The sequence below is a fragment of the Nanorana parkeri genome, unplaced genomic scaffold, assembly GCF_000935625.1.
Source record: "Nanorana parkeri isolate BGI_ZX_2015 unplaced genomic scaffold, ASM93562v1 scaffold46, whole genome shotgun sequence".
NCBI classification, from domain to species: domain Eukaryota; kingdom Metazoa; phylum Chordata; class Amphibia; order Anura; family Dicroglossidae; genus Nanorana; species Nanorana parkeri.
Genome location: NW_017306314.1, coordinates 903,227 through 923,100, shown reverse-complemented (window position 1 = coordinate 923,100; position 19,874 = coordinate 903,227). Strand labels below are relative to the sequence as shown.

The 19,874-nt window shown below is 41.3% G+C and overlaps 1 protein-coding gene across 2 annotated transcripts in view; it reads left to right on the top strand.

Annotated features, from left to right (window-relative positions):
* The first annotated feature begins 774 nt into the window (after positions 1 to 774).
* ACSS1 (acyl-CoA synthetase short-chain family member 1) overlaps positions 775 to 19,874 on the top strand; it is a 102,734-nt gene continuing 83,634 nt past the window's right edge. For both annotated transcript variants that reach the window (XM_018573251.1, XM_018573259.1), the window contains exons 1-2: positions 775 to 1,359; positions 15,025 to 15,121. In XM_018573251.1, the coding sequence (XP_018428753.1) occupies positions 984 to 1,359; positions 15,025 to 15,121 (473 nt within the window). In that variant the 5' untranslated portion in view covers positions 775 to 983. The remainder of the gene's footprint in view (positions 1,360 to 15,024; positions 15,122 to 19,874) is intronic.

The following is a 19,874-nucleotide window of genomic DNA, read 5'->3' as shown; positions in this document are numbered from 1 at the left end:
AGAAAAAGGTGAAATCTTTTTTTAAAGGTTTTTTCGGAGGTAAATTATTAGGGTCGCGGGAATTGGCAGGAAAGCAGACACTCTATTTGCACGGAATGCCCACCTGCACATCCAACACAGTGTGAATGAGTAAGAATAAGTTAGGTGTACCAGCTCAGCCTCCACCCACAGTAAAATTTCCAGGGATTACTGGTGCTCAGCAAGGCTCCCATTCACCTCCAACCACGGACATGAAAAAGCTTGGCACACAGCTCCACTTCCCAGGGCTTTTTATTATATTCAAAAAATGCTCACATTGTATAGCTAGTAACACATTTCTGCCTCTCAGGATCCTAATCATAGCTCATGATTGAGCTATGATTAAGGCCCTGAGTGGCTAAAACGTGTGTGAGCTATTTTTATATATGAAATAGCCACTGCAACCTGGAGCTGTGTGCTGCATTATCAAGCTTTTTCAAGACAGTGTGAATGAGACCTTATTGATAACTTGGTTGCTTTTTTTTTTATTAACAAGTAAGATTGCATTTCCCTATGCAAAGCAAAAAATCTTCATGGCACTGCACTGATAGTGTAGAGACAGTCTTTGCAGAAACAGCAGTCCTGATAAAGTGAAGCTTCTGCATAGAGACAACAAGAACCCTAGAAAGGCGGGAATGTGAGGTAACTGGCATCTAGACAAAACTGTGACGACTGGAAAGACTCTATAGCACATGTGTCATTTACACAGGAATTACAATGAACTGTAATAGAGGTGCAGAAAAAAAAAAGTTTCAATTACATTTCCTGGATATGAAATAAGGAGGAGCTCTTGGCTAGTGTAATTCTATCAGCACTGCTTCAGCAGATGGCTTTGCAGTTGCAGTTATCATCACAGCACAGAAGTCCTTCCACCAAGGAATCTGCTGAAACTTCTCACTCACTTCTGGAAAGTTATGGTGCAAGTGTTCCATTGATTCCCTGGAAATCTTTGCTTGTCGCTCAGCATGGCAAAAAACCTCACAAGCAGACTGCTCCTCCACCAGCTGTTCAGTAAGCTGCAAGCTCCTGCAAGGATCTGTACCTGGAGAAGACTTGGGGCCAGATCCTGTGTCTCCTACCAAAAGCAGAAGGTCCAACCAGCTCAGCATGTCCTTGGACCTCAATGGGATGTTCATTCCTACATGCCAGAGGCAACCGCCTTACCCAATGTGCATACCTACCAGGACCTGGTGCAGTTTTCTTTGGAGGATCCTGAGACATTTTGGGGGGTCCTGGCCAGGGAGAGGCTGATTTGGGTAAAGCCACATCAGACAGTTAAGGACTGTGACTTCACTCAAGGCCGGGTGAGATGGTTCCTTGGTGGCCAGTTAAATGTATCTGGTGAGTTGTGATAAGTGCTATGATTTGCAACAAGTAGGCGTAAACCCATAACAGAACGTCATTAATTTGCTAAAGAGCTGTGTGTCATAAGCGATTGCTTCCATTTTTATAAGATTCTTGTTTTTGCATCCTTCTTTGCATCTCAGTGCTGCTGATCTCCCGTTTCCTCTTTGCATCCACATCCCATCTTAATGCATTCACTTCAGTGAAAGCTGCCTGGCATTTTTCAGGACAGGTTTCCTAGTGTGATGTTGATCTACCATGCCTATGTCATGGATAGCCTGACACTTATATGACATATATACGTGTACATGTCATACCAGTGTCTAATGTCATATTGCATCAGACACTTGTATTCTTCATCAGAAGTCCATATGACAGAGAGACAGAATCAGGAAGTGTTTTAATAAGAATTTATTACTGTAACGCATGCTGCAGATTAAAGAAAACAAAATTGAAAAATAGCTTTTAAAGTTGCATGACCACAACATGACTTTATAATTTAAAATGCTGTAAGAGTGTTTATTAACCTTGCAGAAGACATCTATCAATGTGCAACAGCGTGTGTTCCTAGCTCTCAGACCTGCTGTCAATCAGAATAATTAGTCGTGTCGTTATTGTCTGGTTAGCTGACATACTAATCCTGCTAAAGTATGTCTGGGTGTCTAAGCTTTGCAAACCGCTGGTCATGAAAGGGTTAACATTGAGATTTTAGCCATGGGGTTTACATGCAATTTACAAGCGCTGTCTTCTCCAAAACTCAGGTTTTGGGTGCTTGGACGGCATAACTAGTCTGGAAGCTTCATCACTGTGTTCATGCAAGGGCAGATGAATTATGGCGGAGGCTTTTATTAGACATATGATGTCACACAACTGTCACTGCGCTGCCTTACCCCCAGCTTGGTGGCTAGAGAAGAGTCGCTGTTCTCTATGTGCATCTGGATGGCTGTATCAGTTCACATTAGAAACTGGCTGGTTTTCCTCATTCAGGCTGCTTTGATGCCATATGGATCCCTTCTGGCAGCTTTCTGCTACAAACAGAGAATTCAATAGCATCAGTCATTCTTTTGCAGTATATATACAAGCTATAACTTACTTCCACTGTGTAAACATTGCAGTTGTTTGTAACCAAAGCTTTACAGGCAACATTTGTGGTTAGCTTCATATTCTACATACTTGTCTATTAACCGATTAAAGGAACAGTACATCCTGCACAACGACTGGGTTTTCTAAATGAAAGCCAAGAGAAAGTTAATCAAAAGCTATAGCACAGCTCATCGCATTGTCTGCCGTACCAGGGTTGTCACTGATTCTATTGATCAAGGTGAGCCGGTCACAGAACTTGGAGTGGGGAAGGAAATAGTTAAATGATCTTCTGGCATACATAACAGTGACGGGGCCGTTGCTACACTCTAAGGAGTGGGATGGGCTCAAGAGCCGCTTCTGATTGGTTAAGATCTCTATAGAGTGGGCGGGTACAATTTGGTGGTAAAGGCTCCCTGAGAAAGTTCTGCTTGTCTCACATGTTGTGTTCCGCTTGGTGTGTGTGTGTGTGTGTGTGTGTGTGTGTGTGTGTGTCCTGCAAACAGTGAACAAGTCTTTCTGGTGGCCTGTGCCAGGAACAAAATAATGGCTGCAGATTATGTGTTGTGCTATTGATGCAATACATATATGTGTGATCTTCCTGCCAGTATATCATAGAAATAGTCTGAAAAATATACATTTCACGATCTTGCAAGTGCATCGGGATGATTTAAACTCACCATGCACATTACAATCTGTATGTACAAACTGCTTTAAGCTGGCCGTACACTATGCAATTGTAGAATCACCTATAGGTTACAATATGACTGTAAAATCTACCATAGATTTACCAAAATCGTACCTCCCAACTGTCACTTATTTGGTGGAACTAAACAAAGTCAGTTCTCCAGCAGCAAGAATGCACAGATTCTCACCGATTGTCGCCTGTGTGTCAATGATGCCTTAGGGCAGTGATGGCGAACCTTTTTGAACCCGAGTGGCCAAACTGCGATGCAAAATCAATTTATTTACCTCAAAGTGCCAGCACTGAAAATAAGTTTAGTACTGTATTGCAGTTCGAGCGCTCGGGTTTAAGAAACGTTCATCACTGCCTTAGGCCCCAATTCACACCAAGCGACATACCTTACAAGCGGTGCCGGGATAGCGTGACTGTTTAGGGCGACGTTCCAGCAAAGATCGCGTGACCTTCACCGTCGGGCTGCATTAAAAAATAGAAAAATCGTGCGACATTCGCAGGAAAAAGGATGATCCTGCTGAAGCGACGGGCGACATGGAGCTGTACATTAGAACAGCTCCATTGAATAACATTGGCCGGTGACTCCTCGCGATAATGCGCGAAATAGTGGGATTTTACGCACAGTGTGAATGGGGCCTTAGGCAAAATAGGGAAACACGCATATTCAAACATTTATACACTTAATAAAACACAAACACATACACATACACACGTAATGAAACACACGCATCACACACTTACTAAAACACACACATTACACACACAGAAATACTAATAAAAATGAATAAATAAAACATTGCCACCTCTCCTGCTTACCTGATTTGCAGGGATTCGCGTGCCAGCAGAGAGGGCCCCACGTGCCCTCCCTGGCACGCGTGCCATAGGTTCGCCACCACTGCCTTAGGGTCACCATACACATTACAATCTGATCATACAATCTTTGTACAATCAACTTTAGATTTACCAAAACTACGTAATATGAGGACCTACCTAAATGATTTAATCAAAACAAACGCTATAAAGCAAATTATATATTTAAATATTTGTATTGCTTATTTCCTATTGGGTATTTATACAGCTACGTACAGCTTTAGTTTTAGGTTACAGCACGCATTTTATTTGATTATTGGTTAAAGATTGCTCATGGGATTCTGTACATGACTTACAGGGTTATTCACAAAAGGTTTGAATAGTTTGGAGAAGACAGAAGAAGTGAACAAGATTCTAGGACAACATAGCTGATTTGGAAAAATTCTCCAATTCAGCTCACTTTCCAGTTCAGCTATGTTGTCCTAGATTGTTCACTTCTGCCTTCTCCAAACTCTTCACCCTATTGTGAATACCCCTGTTAGTGTACATATTGCAGGTAAGCAGTTCAAGAAACATGCAGGCTGATCTTTAAAGCTGAAAGCTCTGGGGAAATCTAAAAAATACCTTTGTGTTGGTGCTCCCCCGCACTGCAAGGGTTAAATGCTTGTTTGCTGTAGGGTACCAATCACCTCTTTATGATAGCGTAACGCATATAGGCAGCAGCATGGCAGGTTGACCTTGAAGTCCAACTGCTCAATATATAAGTCATTGCTTTGTTCAAGGACACACTAAATTTGTAGCCCCAGAAATGTGACCAAGTTGTGACAGCTATCAACAATCAGGAGCCAATAGGACAGGCTCCTAATTATGTCATCACTGTACTGCCAATCACAGTGAATGAAAGAATGGGAGCCCCTCCTACCAGCTTGCTGCATCATGGCCCACTTAAAGGCCAGCTCTTGTTGATGGCACGGGGTTAGAAAGTATTTTTACATACCTTATTCCTTGCTTCCCTGGCAGCCCCCCACTTTCTTTTTCCCTCTGGTGCTTATGTCGTGTATGGGTTCTCAGCACCCTGACTTGCTGACATTGCTGGACTGCTGGTATTGCATTAGACATGATGACATCAGTGTGCGACCGATGGGTGGCGCACAGAAGAGAAGCAGTTGCACAGAGAGGAGGAAACCTGTAATCGTAAGGCTGGGTTCACACCTGGGCGTACGGAATATGTGCATTTGCCAAGCCTTTTGCGTCCATGAAATCCCAATAACGAGGGCAAATGGAGACGCACTGAGATACGCCCGAAAGAAGCTCCGGTAGAATTTCACGCATAGGGCGTTTTTCAGCGCTTCGATCAGTGCTGTAAAACGCGCAGGTGTGAACCCAGCCTTAGGGATATGGTAAATAAAATGCTTTGTAATGATTCCCTAGGCTTAATCCCTTGCAGTACAGGGGGAGCCTCACTGCTAGAGTAGTTTTTATATTTCTCCAGTATTCAGCTTTAAATCTGCTTTACAGCAATAAACCTATATTTGCATTGGTGACTACACATGCGCACACATAGTCAAATGTCATTTTGAAGTACAAAAAACATATTACCACATCGCACTGTACTAGATAAAACCTATTCTGTGTTCTAAAATAGGAATTTGGCAGCCCTCACTTGGGACCTTGAAGAAGAATAATAATTAAATAATTTGTCCTGCATTTAAAATATTAATGGAAGAAACAAGAAAATCTTAGTTGTAGCAGTTTTACAGTTGTAGCTTGTAAAGGGAACCCCATAGGCAGAGTGGGCCAATATTTCACTTCAAGAGTAAGTCCATGGCTGGTTTATTCTTCATAGCAGCTCACAAAGAGAGAGGAAACCCATGACATGTACAGACTCCAGACCCCATGCCCATTCCAGCTATACACTACAAGGAGCCTTTAAGCCAGAACCAGCATCACTGTATATAGCAGAACCTCAAATGATTAGCAGACTTTTCCATTCCTCCTTCCAAGACAGTTACCAGGCTCATGCAAAGATCCAGCTCGTACCCAGCTTTACCTTCTTGCAGAGTCTCTCGCCCTGGTACTCCATTTTGGTTAGCTTCTTCCTCTACCAGACAGGACAACTGCAGGTCCAAATCCAGTCCTCCATTTCCAAATACAGCAGCAACTGGCCTAGCTATACCTGCTGGGGAGAGACATACTCACATGGCCAGCCCCAAATATTTATTCCCCACCCCAGCACGTGCCACAAGCAAATAGTGGTTGGCCAAAGGGATGTAAATATTTATAATCCAGCATGATTGTATGTCCTATCTCTATTGCCAGGATCACACCCCAGCAGCAGGCAGAAGCAAACAATAACACTGGGCCTTGGGGGAGATCAAATTAGCACAGCATTATCAATTTGGCTTAGGCTGTTTGCAGACCAACAGAGCTAAATTTAAGGAATCATGTGGAGACCTGTAAGTGTTACTGAATTGCAGCAGAGAAAAATCAGGTCTCCTGCCCTGTCAGGAAGGGCTGTGCTGTGTGGAAGGATATGTAAATCTCAGGACTGGATGAACAGAAATATAGCTGTTTGTCTAAAGTTCAGCTTTAATTCCCCATTCACGCCTACTTTTTGGCAGATTACAGCTCTTTTTGGTCCCATAGACTTTAATGGGAAACTTTGTGCGACACAATGCACAAAAACACTTGAAATGCACATGTTTCCAGGTGTTTTCCATTGAAGTCTATGGGACCAAAAAACTTTGTAATCTGCCAGAAAGTAGTTTATGTACTTTTTCCTGAGACAGGCCTTTTTCTGCTTGTGAGAACATGCTGAGGTGTAAACAGGAGCCACAGAAATGAATGGGATTTCTTGTCTTGAGCGTTTTGTCACGCTCAAGAAAAGCAAATGGGATTCCTTCTCTTAAGTGTCTTGTCCTGCTTAGCTTTGAGCAACCAAATGCCTAGGTGTGAACGGGGACTTAAGATGACCTTGCAGTAAAATGAAAGGTCCACTTATGCTGTCTGGGCCCCCTCTGCCTGTATAAATCACTAGCAGATAGTAGGTCCAAAATGTACCTGTGAAGAAAAACGTTAGATGTATACTTACCTTACCCTCTGCCTTCTACCAGCGTCTTCTAGGAGGGGCTGAAGTCACGACTAGATTCGGGGGAATACAGAGCAGCCCAAATCCCACGAGAAGGCTCTCCTGCATTGGGGTGGCCATTCATGAGATTTGGCCTGCACTTCATTGTCCAGCAATTTTTCTGGACGGGCAAGGGAAGGTAACTATTTAAAGATTTTTTTTGGACTTACTGTCTTACTAGAGATTTATAAAGAGGGGTCAGACAGTACAGTCGGACATTGCATTGTACTGCAAGGTCCACTTCAAGGCATAGATACACAGACAATGCCTAATAACTCAATCATGCTTCTGGACTTGCTAGTGTTTAATCACTAGGAGAATCAATAAATAGCCAAACAGATGGAACAAATGGCTCCAACAGTGTAAAAGAAACAAGTAGCCTGTGGGTTCTTGAGTACAAACCTACAGTCTTTATCATGTTCGTAACCCGGTGACTGCCTGTAATAGACATAATGGAAAATGTTTACGGATTGTTGTAAATACATTAACAGAACCAGTCAGCAATGTGTTACTCCCCATGGATGCATCTCTGCTGCAGCTGAATCCTATTTAATGCAAAGTTCAGATAGCTTTAGCTTGGTGCAGATGTCTTTTGCATCTTCAGATGGATGCTTCCACCTTGTCAGTAAAATGTTGGGACAGCTTGCTGACACTGTTAAAATAGGAAGCTCAGTTAGTTCTTCTGGTGTCACCAGTGGCTCTGGGTGGATCCACACTGATATGTGCAATCTTATCCTTCTACCTCCTCGCACTTTGTAAAAATGATGTTGCAGCTACTGTGGTTTCTGGAGTGGTGAATTATCATGTCAATGTCATAAGATTGCTCACATCATCACATTCCTATCCCACAAACTTTTAAACTGCTGTAATGCCATGAGGCATCATAAGAGTAAAATATCTAAAAAAGATTTATATATTTGAAGTAAACCTGTAAGCATATCCAACTTACTAATACAAAAGTGTCAGGAAACAGTTAACAGCCTAAGTTGTCAGCACTTACCTTTCTTCCCCAGTCATGTCTCCCTTGCAGTGCCTTGAGGTCCCCGCAGATCCTCTATGAATTCAACGCAAAGGAGTTTACACTTCTCTACGCCATCCTAAAATACAATACACAGTGTCTGAGCAATCTATCAACAGGCCCTGCCATTGTCAGGTGGGAGTAGGGTCTCAAAAGATCAGTATGTTACCAGCCTGCATAGGAAAACTTGGACTTGATGCTAATGCTAGTAGAATAGAATGAAACATGAACATGTTAGAAAGGGCAGTGTGTTTAAAAGGGTTATATAAATATCAACTTTGATAAAGTGACTATTTGTAGCTTCGGCTGATCCTTCGGCTCTCTTCAACCGCTTGAACCGAAGGTCTGCTGAACGGGCTATTCAACATAGCCCATACAGCAGCCAAAGGCGGATGAGCGGCTCAGCCGAGCCACAGGCATATGCTTCGGCTCAACTAAACGAAGTGACAGCCAAAGCAAGCCGAATGGCCTGCCGAAGGGCGGCCGTTCGCCCCGCAAATGACAGCTTGGCGGAGCCAGCTGTGATCTCACGACTGTCTCCCCCCAGCTGTAATGACAGATCAGCGTCCCAAAATGACCTGGGGACGCTGAACTGTCATTAAACAATAACAAGTGGGCGAAGCCGGCCATGATGTCACAGCCGCCCCGCCCAGTTGTCATTCATTGGCCGGGACTTGATAGAAGACTCTAGCAGGTGCCGTCTAATAGGAAACAGTTGGGTGGAGCTAGCTGTCACTGTTAGCTCCGTCCAATTTTCTTTTTCCTTTTTAAAATATCTTTATTTATTTTAAAATTTTACTATTTATTTACATGTTTAAACATTTTTTCAACCTTTTTTTTTCTCGACTATTTACACTGATTTTCTATTCTGCTCGGTACCACGGAGGTATCGTGCAGAATAGTCAAGCCAAATGCCGCTCGGCGGCATTCGGCTATTCACTCACTGCCATTCGAGCCCCTATGAGAATAGGGGTGAATGGCAGCGAGTGAGCTGCCGGAGCTGCAGCTCAGCCGATCCAGTCAAAGTCCTTCTGCACTTCAGGTCAGCCGAACATGCGGAGCATGTTCAGCTGACCGAAGTGCAGCCAAAGGCAGCCGATGTACGTCTGATTTCAGCCGATGTACTGAGCCTGAGTGCATAGCCAAACGTAGTTCGGCTCACTTCACTTAGGCTGGGTTATTCACTCGGCTGCCTTCGGCAGCTTTGTGAATGTCCCCCTAAAACTTTGAAACATCAAGAAGCAGCATCCAGTGTAAGTGATTCAATCAGCATTTAAAATAGCTTAAACATCTTTTGACTTTAATATCACTTTAAATTATGACAACCTTATCACCAAACAAACAATCATATAGCAAAAATGTAAACATTGCTTGGGTCCATAAGGGTTATACAGGTGTGGAGGCTGAAGTGGTTAATCTGTACACTTGTAGAATGACTAGAAGAAATATGCTACTTTATCTAATTAGTGATCTGCTGCATGAACAACCCCTATCGGTCTTTGTTTTCTGAACAACCTCAGGTTAGGTATGTACACAACTCTTCAGATACAGCATGCAGTAAGGTCTATGACTTATTTATGAGAAGCAAAAGTGGACTCTTATCCATGGAATCTAATGAGTAATTTAAATTAATGTTAAAGTGAATTAAAGTTTGCAAACAGTTTGGCTTCGGTTTTCCCATGTATAGCCAATAGACCTGTTTACTGATCACTCTTGAATGGTGAAAAGATAATTGTGCGCATTTCGTATTTTCAGAAATATCATCTAACACTGCTGTCACCTCAATGGCTGGAGAAGCAATTTAAATAAATGGAACATACGAGCCCACCAGGGGAAATTATCATATGCAAACTCAGTAAATAATAAAGGTATCCCTAACAATAAGAAGGAAACTACTATCACACTAGCCCCCTGATAGGAAGTAGATGCCCATTGGTCAGAATGATTGTAGCCAATGGGATCCTAATGGCATGAATTAGAGTCAAGGGGGGGAGAGGGGATACAGTGGTGAGACCATAGGCTTATCTGATATGTAACTGTGCTACATATGATACTTGAATGTAACAAACTGTTTTTTTGTATAAGATGGAAACTAATAAAACTTTGAAATAATATTAAATAGATGGAACAGAGTTAGTGCAGTGTGATGGGGTGCCCACAAAATGTGGATATACAGACCTTGACAGAAAAGTCAGAGAAAAATCAGAAGTCCTTATTTGTCTTATTGCTTCGGCGCAGTACGTTTTAAAGCAAGACGGTCAACATGACAGCCAAGCCAATGGGACATTTTGAAGGAGAGGTCAGCAAATGGCTGCTTTCAAGCCTTTCTTGTGACAAGTTCACTTGTAAAACAAACTTTTGAAGAGTGTTTCTGTTTAAAATGCTGAACCAAGCAGGTTCACCTTTTATCAGATAAATGCTTGCTATTCAGGATAGACAAGCATAGACAGCACACATTGATGTCCCCTCTCACCTTGAGGCTGATATATCTTTTCAGGCTTTTACTGCTTTAAGCTGCAATGTGTATAATAGCAAGGGGATTAACATTTCATTAAAACGAAGCATATGATGGAGTATCTACACATCAATGGTAGAAAGAAAAATGTTTTATAGAAGGAAGTTGTGAGTTGTAAAAAGTATTCTGAAAGGGGAATACAGAGCTGCTATCTGCTGTGATTAGTCCATTGCTACATAGGGTAAAAAGAATCACATAAAAGTAAAAACATCCAAATGGTCTCTATATTAATGTTAGTTCACTTTCTGCTAGGCACAAAACAGTGTCATGTACGCTATTGGGAGCCGCACTGGTGGAAAGGTTTCCAGATATCAACAGAATTTAGGGGATTAGACATTTCAGAAGTGGCTGAATTGTGTTGTGGGTCTTGCACTGGAAATTAGGTGATAAGGAGGTAAACAGCAGGATCACCAATACTGCGTTAACAATTACTTTGGCATTTACAATTGGACATATTAGGAAGATGCATATGTTTGGGATACTTTGCAAAATAATGATTTTGATTTTGGCCTGGAAATACAATTTAACATTGATTTGAAAAAAAACAAAACCTTAACCTGCAGTTGATACAGTAAAGGCAAATAAGCCCTTTTGAACTAGGGTACAATTTTCTTCAAGAGGGAAAACGTTTTCCGCTGATACCCAAAGTCAGGTAAACAACTTTCAACTTCCAACTTAGTTTACCATGGGAACAATTTTTGTATTTATAAAAGGGGATCCTTAATAACCTCTTCTCAAGGGTGAATAAATTCAGTAATTTTCTCATAATCTGTCTCCCTTCATTAATTTAGCATTTAGCTTGGCATTAGCAGCACAGGCTTGTTGTAACAAAGTAAAAAGATTACGTGTGCATTACTGGCATGCAGTCTTTGAGGGTTCAATAAAAAAATATAGACACCTAAGTTAGAAGATGAGACTGAGAAGCTTGAAATTCAGGAAGGGTCAAAATTGCATTCAAAATCATTACTGAACATCTGGTTGAGGATATAGTGAATACATACTCAAAGCTAAACAACCAAATTGTACACAAGAATAAAATGCGGGCACCTAAGTAAACCATCTTCCGCTTCACATCTGCCCTAGAAGTGAGCAATATTCAGGTCTTCTGGAGCACCCACCTGACCCGCATCTCTTGTTTATGGGCTCCATAAATGTTAGATCCATTGTGGATCCTGGTGTAGTTACTGCACCAATGGTGTGTGCGCCCCTGGCCATTTCCTGTCTCTTTGAAAGGTTGTTCTGCAAACATACATGTTCTAATTGGTGGAATATTCATGTTTGTGACTCTTGAGGAGGTGAAAAATCAGCAGGCATCCCTAATGTCAACCTGCCCTGGGTCAAACAATAACTGGGAAAAATCCAAACTGGCCAATCAATTCTCCCTCCAAGAAGGCTTGGCCACAGGATATCTGGTAAGCTGGGGTTGCATAGAGACATCTGATCGTTTCTCACTCAGACCGTAACTGCAAAAATAAATTCTATGTAAGTAGGCACTTCTAGTAAATATGACATACATTATATGAACAGACATATTTATTGTTAGACAGGCTTGTCATTAGTCACAGTGTTTAATGCAGGAAGCTTCTCTATTTTATAGTGAATTTACTTAAGTGGAAATCATTGGATGGCCATGGGACTGGAACTTACAAAGCATTTGCAGTCACTAACGACCACATTGACTTTTTTAGGTATATTTTAAACTCCTGTGCTTGTGGCATTTCAAGCAGGGTTGTCTTTAACATAACGTGAGGTCTCACGTGGGGTCACGTCTCATTTGCGGTCACATCTTCCTCTGACATCTCCTCCTATTTGCTATGTTGGGGTGGAGAGTGCAATTGCATGGCTGGGGCGTGGCAGCGTGTGGCAGGTAGGGGCGTAGCAGGGTGTGGCGGGTAGGGGCGGGGGGGGGCCCAGGGTCCAATCAATAATAAAGACAGCCCTCATGTCAAGTGATAACTAAATGGATAGGGACAGCAGAACACTATTTCCAGTCTCTGCGGTAGTATACCATATACAGTACATATTTTTTTATAGTGACTCAATGAATGGAAAGTCTCAAAAGAAACATCTGAGTCTTTTATTATCCATTTTCCAGGACAGGATTTTGAGAAATCTGTGCTCTTTATCAGTTCGAACCAGAAACCTAACTTAAAGGAGACCTGGCAAGAGAAAAGCATGCTTCCCTTCCCATAATTCTTTTGAATATGCTAAATTCCTGGCTTTTGACAAATACTTACTCTGAATCACTGGCCCAGAATAAGCATATTGACAAGGACTTTTGTCTTTTCAGTGCTGCAAGAAATTTAGAAGTATTGAAACTATTGAAAGTTTTGAGGTTAGCAAAAGAGTCATTCAACCAGCATTTTCAGAAGAAAGTCAACAATGGCTGCGTACATATTCCTCTTGAAAGGTTTATTTTAACCAGATAAAAAGCAAAAAACTTTCAAAAGCTTGTTCCCCCAAAAATGTACAGGAAAAGTTCCCAGATGATTGTTAAATGCCAGTCTGGTATTAATACAACTTTTCCTCAATACAGAAGAACTGGTAGGTAGCCAAATCCCAGCAAAAATATTTAGAGTGGAAATCCAATAGCAGCTAAGCTACATCTTCTGTGTAATACTTTGTAGTCAGAATACATGACATACTTCCATAATCACCAGGGGCATTTATACAGTGCAATGTATGTGCATTCAAGTGCTTCTACCTACTTACTTTACACATGTTGTGGCCAGGTGCACCTATTCAAGTGAGGATTATAGTGTTTATGGCCATGAATTAGACCAGATGTGTTCTTTGTCAGTTATTGCATATCCCAATGTGCACCACGTTGGGATATAACTAGTGAGAGCTAACTTAAATACGGATGACAGCTGGCGTTTACACAGGCAGGTACTATTCACCTGCTGAGAGTGATTGAATGGCACAGAGAGCCACCGATTCTGTCCTGAGGATGGAAGAAAGATGGTCAATCCTTGTTCAATACAGGTTAGGGACATCAAAGTTTATGTCAAGCCCAAACTGTTTTCTAGTCTTAAATGGAATGGGGATGGATTAAAATTGTATTGTAATTTGTAAATTGTAAATGGATTGTATTGTGATTGTAATGTCTTCCTTATATTGTAAAGTGTTGCACAAATTGTTGGCGCTATACTGTATAAATCCTGTATAATAATAATAATAATAATATTTAAAACCCTTGTCAAGGTATAACTACTATTCGGGGCTCTGTTAGAAAGATTTACCTTCCCTTACTGTCCTGCTGACAATGGATTCACCAGACAGGAAGGTATGGAAAATCTGCAACAGGAACACAGGCAGAAATGAAAATCTGACCAGGGCTCTAGTCTTTCCTGCTATACTAAAGGAACTTATTTTTATTTCTGTCTGTGTGGCGGTTAGGGTTGCCACATTTTCTTCAAACCAAACCCGAACACTCTAGCGACGCGCTGACATTTTTTTGTGGAGAACGATTTGCGTCTTATTCCTATTTAAATACCGCCACCCATTCTTATGTAAATATCACAGTCGAGATTATTGTCAGTGGGGGGGGAGGAGGGGGGGGCAGTAGCCCCTATCTTAATTTTGGTTGCCCCATTAAGGAAGCCTGGCGGTGTGCAATGACTCACCACCTGGCTTCCTGATTAGCTGGAAAGCCGTCTCCATGCTCCCTCATCACCAGGTGACAAGGAAGCATGGAGCCAGCTTTCTGCCAATCAGGAACCCGGGGGGCGGGTAATGACTCGCTGTCTGACTTCCTGATTCGTCAGCTCCATGCTCCCTTGTCACTTGGTGACGAGAAAACATGGAGTCAGCTTTCTGGCGGGTAATGACTTGCCACCCGGCTTAGTGATTGGCCAGCTTCCCGACCAATCAGGAAGCCGGGAGGCGAGTCATTACATTACACCAGGTGATGAGGGAGCATGGAAGCGGCTTTCTGGTCAATCAAGAAGATGGGGGTGGGTAATGACTTGCCACGTGGCTTCCTGAGTGGCCAGCTTTTCCAACCAATCAGGATGCCGGGCGGTGAGTCATTACCTGCCCCTCGGCTTTCTGATCAGCCGCGAAGCCCCTTAGTGACGAGGCAGCATGGAGCTGGCTTCCTGACCAAACAAGTACTCGCCCAAATACTCGGCACCGATACTAGTGTCGGTGCATCCCTAATAAAAAGGAAAGGGAACGCTTACAAATTAAATATCCCAACACCCCTGTCATTTATCTATTATCAAAAATTCATAAGAGTTTACTGGATTACCCTGGTAGGCTGATCATAATATTTTGAAGAAAATACAAGCAGAATCGCAAATGTTAGGAATTGCTTTATATTTCTAAAGTGTTTCTTTTTTTTAAACATTTTTCTCTGTTTTAAATAATATATTGTATGATAATAAAGCCAATATCTGTGTTCTCCCCCATAGTGAATTGCCTAGACAAGCATGTCCATCAGTGTCCAGACAGAGTTGCATTAATCTGGGAAAGGGATGAACCAGGCACCCAAGTATACATCACATACAGGTAGGAAATATGTGGCCACCGAATAACTGCCTGCATGAAGGAAATTTTGCAGATTTATGTATGCCTATTGTTTATGTAATTTCTCTTCATCTGGTAATGACCTGATTATACATGTTATGTTATACATACATTGTGCTTGCCATATAGGACATTATGTATTCTAAAGCTGGATATTAAATAATTGCCTATTTAGGATAATATACATGTAAATCTAATCCCCAGGCAAACAGCTATATACATTGATGAAATACATAAATAAGAGCTGTTTTACCTGCCAAAAGATTTGTATTTCCATCCATCCAGATCGGAGATTTGCACAGGTTTGCCACCCAGCACAGCCCTGCCTGATATGGAACGAACCTGGTCTTTCTTTGCTGCAGTTTCACTTTTACGTACAGGTCTTCTCCACACCCTTACCCTGTGACTGGAAAGTGAAAGACAGAAACAACACACTGATGAGCTCATCACTCTGCTCTATCTTCCTATCAGCATGCTCATTGCACTGCAGCACACTCGATTGGCTCCTTACGCTGCTTCTCCCTCCCACTCTCTGAGCTCTGATGTACAGTAGACTGCAAGATACCCTATAAGATTCAGGTACTTGCACTGTACCTGTATTATTTATTAAAAATATAACATTGAGTGATGTATTCATTAATACAGAGCTGCAATTATTTGTGCTTTTTATATCTGCCTGGAGTTCAGCTTCAAATCAGGACTCTTCAAATCTTAAGAACCAAGTAAATGAAGCACATTTATCTGACTAACTAGCTTCTGAATTCTCTGCCCAGTAAAAGCATATAAAGGTTGATGCTTGGACCATGCAATGTGATCAGTTCCAGCCCTACAAAGATGGATCAGAATCTCTATTACAAATCATTGGGGTTGATTTACAAAAGGAATAGAGAATGTTAACTTCTCATTCTTCTGTCAGGTGTACAGCAGTGTTCTGAAAGAGTTTGTATTGCTGCCCGTGCCTTTATGTCCTGGTGATATCTTCACTCCCCTTTCTTTGTATGGGCATCACAAGGACAAAAAGTGAAAATCTTCCCAAGTGAGGTCACATGCAGAAATAATTCCTGACAAATGTTTGCATTCTTTCCCACTCTACCCTAAATTCTAAAAAAAAATGCTGTAGTTTGGCGTAAAGTGAATTTGGGAAAATATAATTACCCACTCAAATCTGGCCCCCTCTCTCCAACCGCGAACGCTCCTTCCCCTCTGTTGGTACGAGTGTACTAACTTCCATTTTCCCAAATTTACTTGGAAAACTTACTGTTACTTACTTACTCTTTAAAGCGTATTTAAACCTATAACCATAAAGTTAAAATATTGCAATTTACCAATCCTTAAATGGGTTGGCTGCATTAGTTTTTTTTCCCTCCCTTTATTTTCACCTGGTTATCTCGCCAGTAACATGCTTCCTGTCTTTGGGGTGGCTCCACTCTGTGGAACAGCAACATTTCCATCTTTGGATGGAGAACTATGGGGAAAAGCCTTAACCCCATAATTCTCCTTTAAGGATTGGCAAGCTGCAATATGTAAAATGTTTGCACTTGGGGTTTAGATACGCGTTAATAATTTTGATAGTACATAATGTTCATACTAAACTAATTCCACTTGATATATTTGTTTTCTGCCGTATACGTAAGATTCTCGTATTCTATTTGCTGTTACTAGGAAAATGACAGCATTTTCTAGTTTCACAATTTCCTGTCTGCCATTATTAATAGATCAGATTGCTGAAAGCTGGTAATGATTGAGCTAGGTAGTTCTCTCCTTCAATGACTAGGTGACATCAGCAGGGGTCCTATAAGGTGCAAACTGATTGTTTTAATAAGGACAAAATATTTGTGCAGGCTCTGGGACTGACTGATACGGAACATATAATGTGATAACCTCTGTTCTATTCTCTTTTTTTCCCCTGTTCCAAGCTAACTGTCCCAGAGTCTCTGTAAATCACACAGGTCCCTTGCTAGTCAATATGGAGGTTGCATAGATTTACCTTTTGATTGCATATTTGTTCTATTACTCCCCATTTTTCAATCATATTTACTAACATGCTTTAGAGTTGGGTTTTTCTTTTTAATTCAAAGTGCTTTATCAACATTTTATGAACGGTACAATAAGAAAATCATGAAACAATAATAAAGATACAGTGAAAGGAATATATCAAGACCGGAGCAGACAAAATCTGGAGCATATTTGCACTGCAACCAATCAGCTTCTCTGTCCCATTTTCAAATCTTACCTGAGCAAACTGAAGAGAGAAATTGATTGGTTACCATGCACAACTGCTCCAGATTTTGTCTGCTCCAGTTTTGAGAAATTCCCCTCATTGTGTATAGCATTAAATACAACCTGAACAAGGTAATATATAGGTCATCTTTGAACTGGTGGTCAAAATGAAAATAAACCACACAGCCCTCAATAAGATGTCCCTTCACATCAAGGAAACAGGAGGGGGCTGCCGTCCTCGAGGACACTGGGAAGTATCCTCACAATCCAAGCAAAACAAGAAAAGAGGGGACAGCGCCCACTCCTGGTGTAAAAACATTTTTTAATAGTAAATGGAATGCACATACTCTAACAATTACCTACTCACATTTTGATGAACAATAAATGGCACACAAAAGTAACAATGACTAGTGCACAAGACATGTCTTGCTACCCTGGGGAAATCAGGAAGGTGCCGCAGAGTGTGGTAAAGTGCTATAGACAAATAAGATATCAGTGTCAGTCAGGGAGAGAAAGGAATGGTAAGGGGGAGAAGAGGAGAGAGAGGGAGGGGGAACCTAAAAAAGGCCCTTAAGAAGGGCAAAGAAAGGATTGAAAAGGTGGAGAAGATAGAAAGGGAGGTAGAGAAGAGAAAGAGAGTGTGGGCCAAGAGGTAACCCAAAATATGCTACAAAAATAGTAGCATAATCGGTATGTCATGACTTGTGGAACCTGCAAATACATACAACACCTCCCCTACATCCTCCATAAGTGGGGTAGTAGTTAGGAGAAGAAAGTCACTATCAGAGACAACCAGTTAAGAGGGGGAGCCAACATCTCCAGGCCTCAAATCATCTTATATGTTTGTGTATCTTTTCTCTCTGTTAAAACACTGTTACCCTCCTTTTTGTCTAGGGTAAGTTAACAACTCTGTTAAAATAAAATCAAGGGACATTTTTAAATGTCCATGGGAACATAAAATAAAACATATATATATATATATATTTTAATACTCACCTGATCCCTAGATCCACCGACGAACGCAGCGTCCCATCTTCCACGCTTCCCTCTTCTGGATACCTCTGGACATTTGTAGCTAAATTCTGCAAGAGAACTGTAGTTAGAAGTGTGTTCCAGGAGAAACTGAGAAGAGACAGAAAGCTGCTTATTTAGTTTAAGGCGTATGAAACCATTTCTTCATTCTCTTGTGTCAAGGTCTGTATAGAGAAAAAGTAGTCCTGTATATAAAGCAGACAGCATACTGCCCTCTATGTATAGTATATTCTAGCAGTGGTCTAAAATATCACATGCAAAAAAAGGGCAACACTTGTGAAAAACTGCATCATCTCATATAATACACTTCTAATGACACTCTGTTGTCCTACAGTAGAGGTACTGTCACTTTGTCCATTCAGGTACTGCAGCATCTTGGTCAAAGTGATTTCCATCAACAGATCCATGAAATAGCATATGGACCACCTAAATTGGTGAGGATGGAGAATGATGGAAGGGATTACAGATTGGTAGTCATTTTTGCATGTAATACCATGTTGAAGAGCAGAACCGTTTTTTTTTTTCTAATTTTAAATGGCACAACATATACATAAGTTCTGCCTTTTGTTAGTTGTGCAGAGCTCACAGGATCAGAACTTTGCTTTCCCGGTGACTTTTAGGTGAACAGAGCAATAACTAATAATTACATGCATACCATTTCCATGTGTTCGTATTCAACACTTTGGGGTGGATTTACTAGAAGAGTGAAGATTTTTCACTTACTCATCAGTCTTGTTTTGTTTGTTTTTTAAATTCTCCTGCACATAATTGGGTATTCACCATCAACACAGCTTCACCCTGTTTACTAAGACAAGTGAACATCCACTTTGTTAAGTGAATAATCTTTAATCCTTGAAGTAATGTCCTTCATTGGTGACTGGAATTGGGCAATGAGAACCATTGGGTTCCTGTCATGAAAGAAATATGTGGGCAGCTATTATTGGCCTTTTTATGAAAATACCAGATTCCTGGCTGCTATGGTAACCCACTGGCTTTAGTAATTACAAAATCACAAGTTAGAACAAGTATGTAGATCAGGAAAGTTAAAGTTATTAACATAGCATTGAGTTCAAAATGATTGGTTCAGTATAACAGCCAAAAACATTTCACAGGTCAACAATGACAGCCTTCAAGCTTACAGGTTTCTCAAATGACAGGTTTCCATTAAGTGAAGCGAACCCAATGGTTTTGATGGTCTGGTTTCACTCCTTTGGCAGTATACTAATCTCCTGCTTCTCAACATTTTTCTGCCTGAACAGGTGTCAGTTACATTTGCTGTTGTTGTTACAGACATTTTTTGAGAAATCTTGTAACAACTATTTACTGCTAATTGCTATGGTATAAAATATTCAGGGATAGGTGTGTGTTTGTCCTGGCACACTATGGGGATGGACATGGTGTGAGGGAGCTCTGACTAAATTGCAGTCTATCTCTGCTCCAATTCACCTCTTCACAGCCAAAAGATGGAGAGTAATGTGCCAAA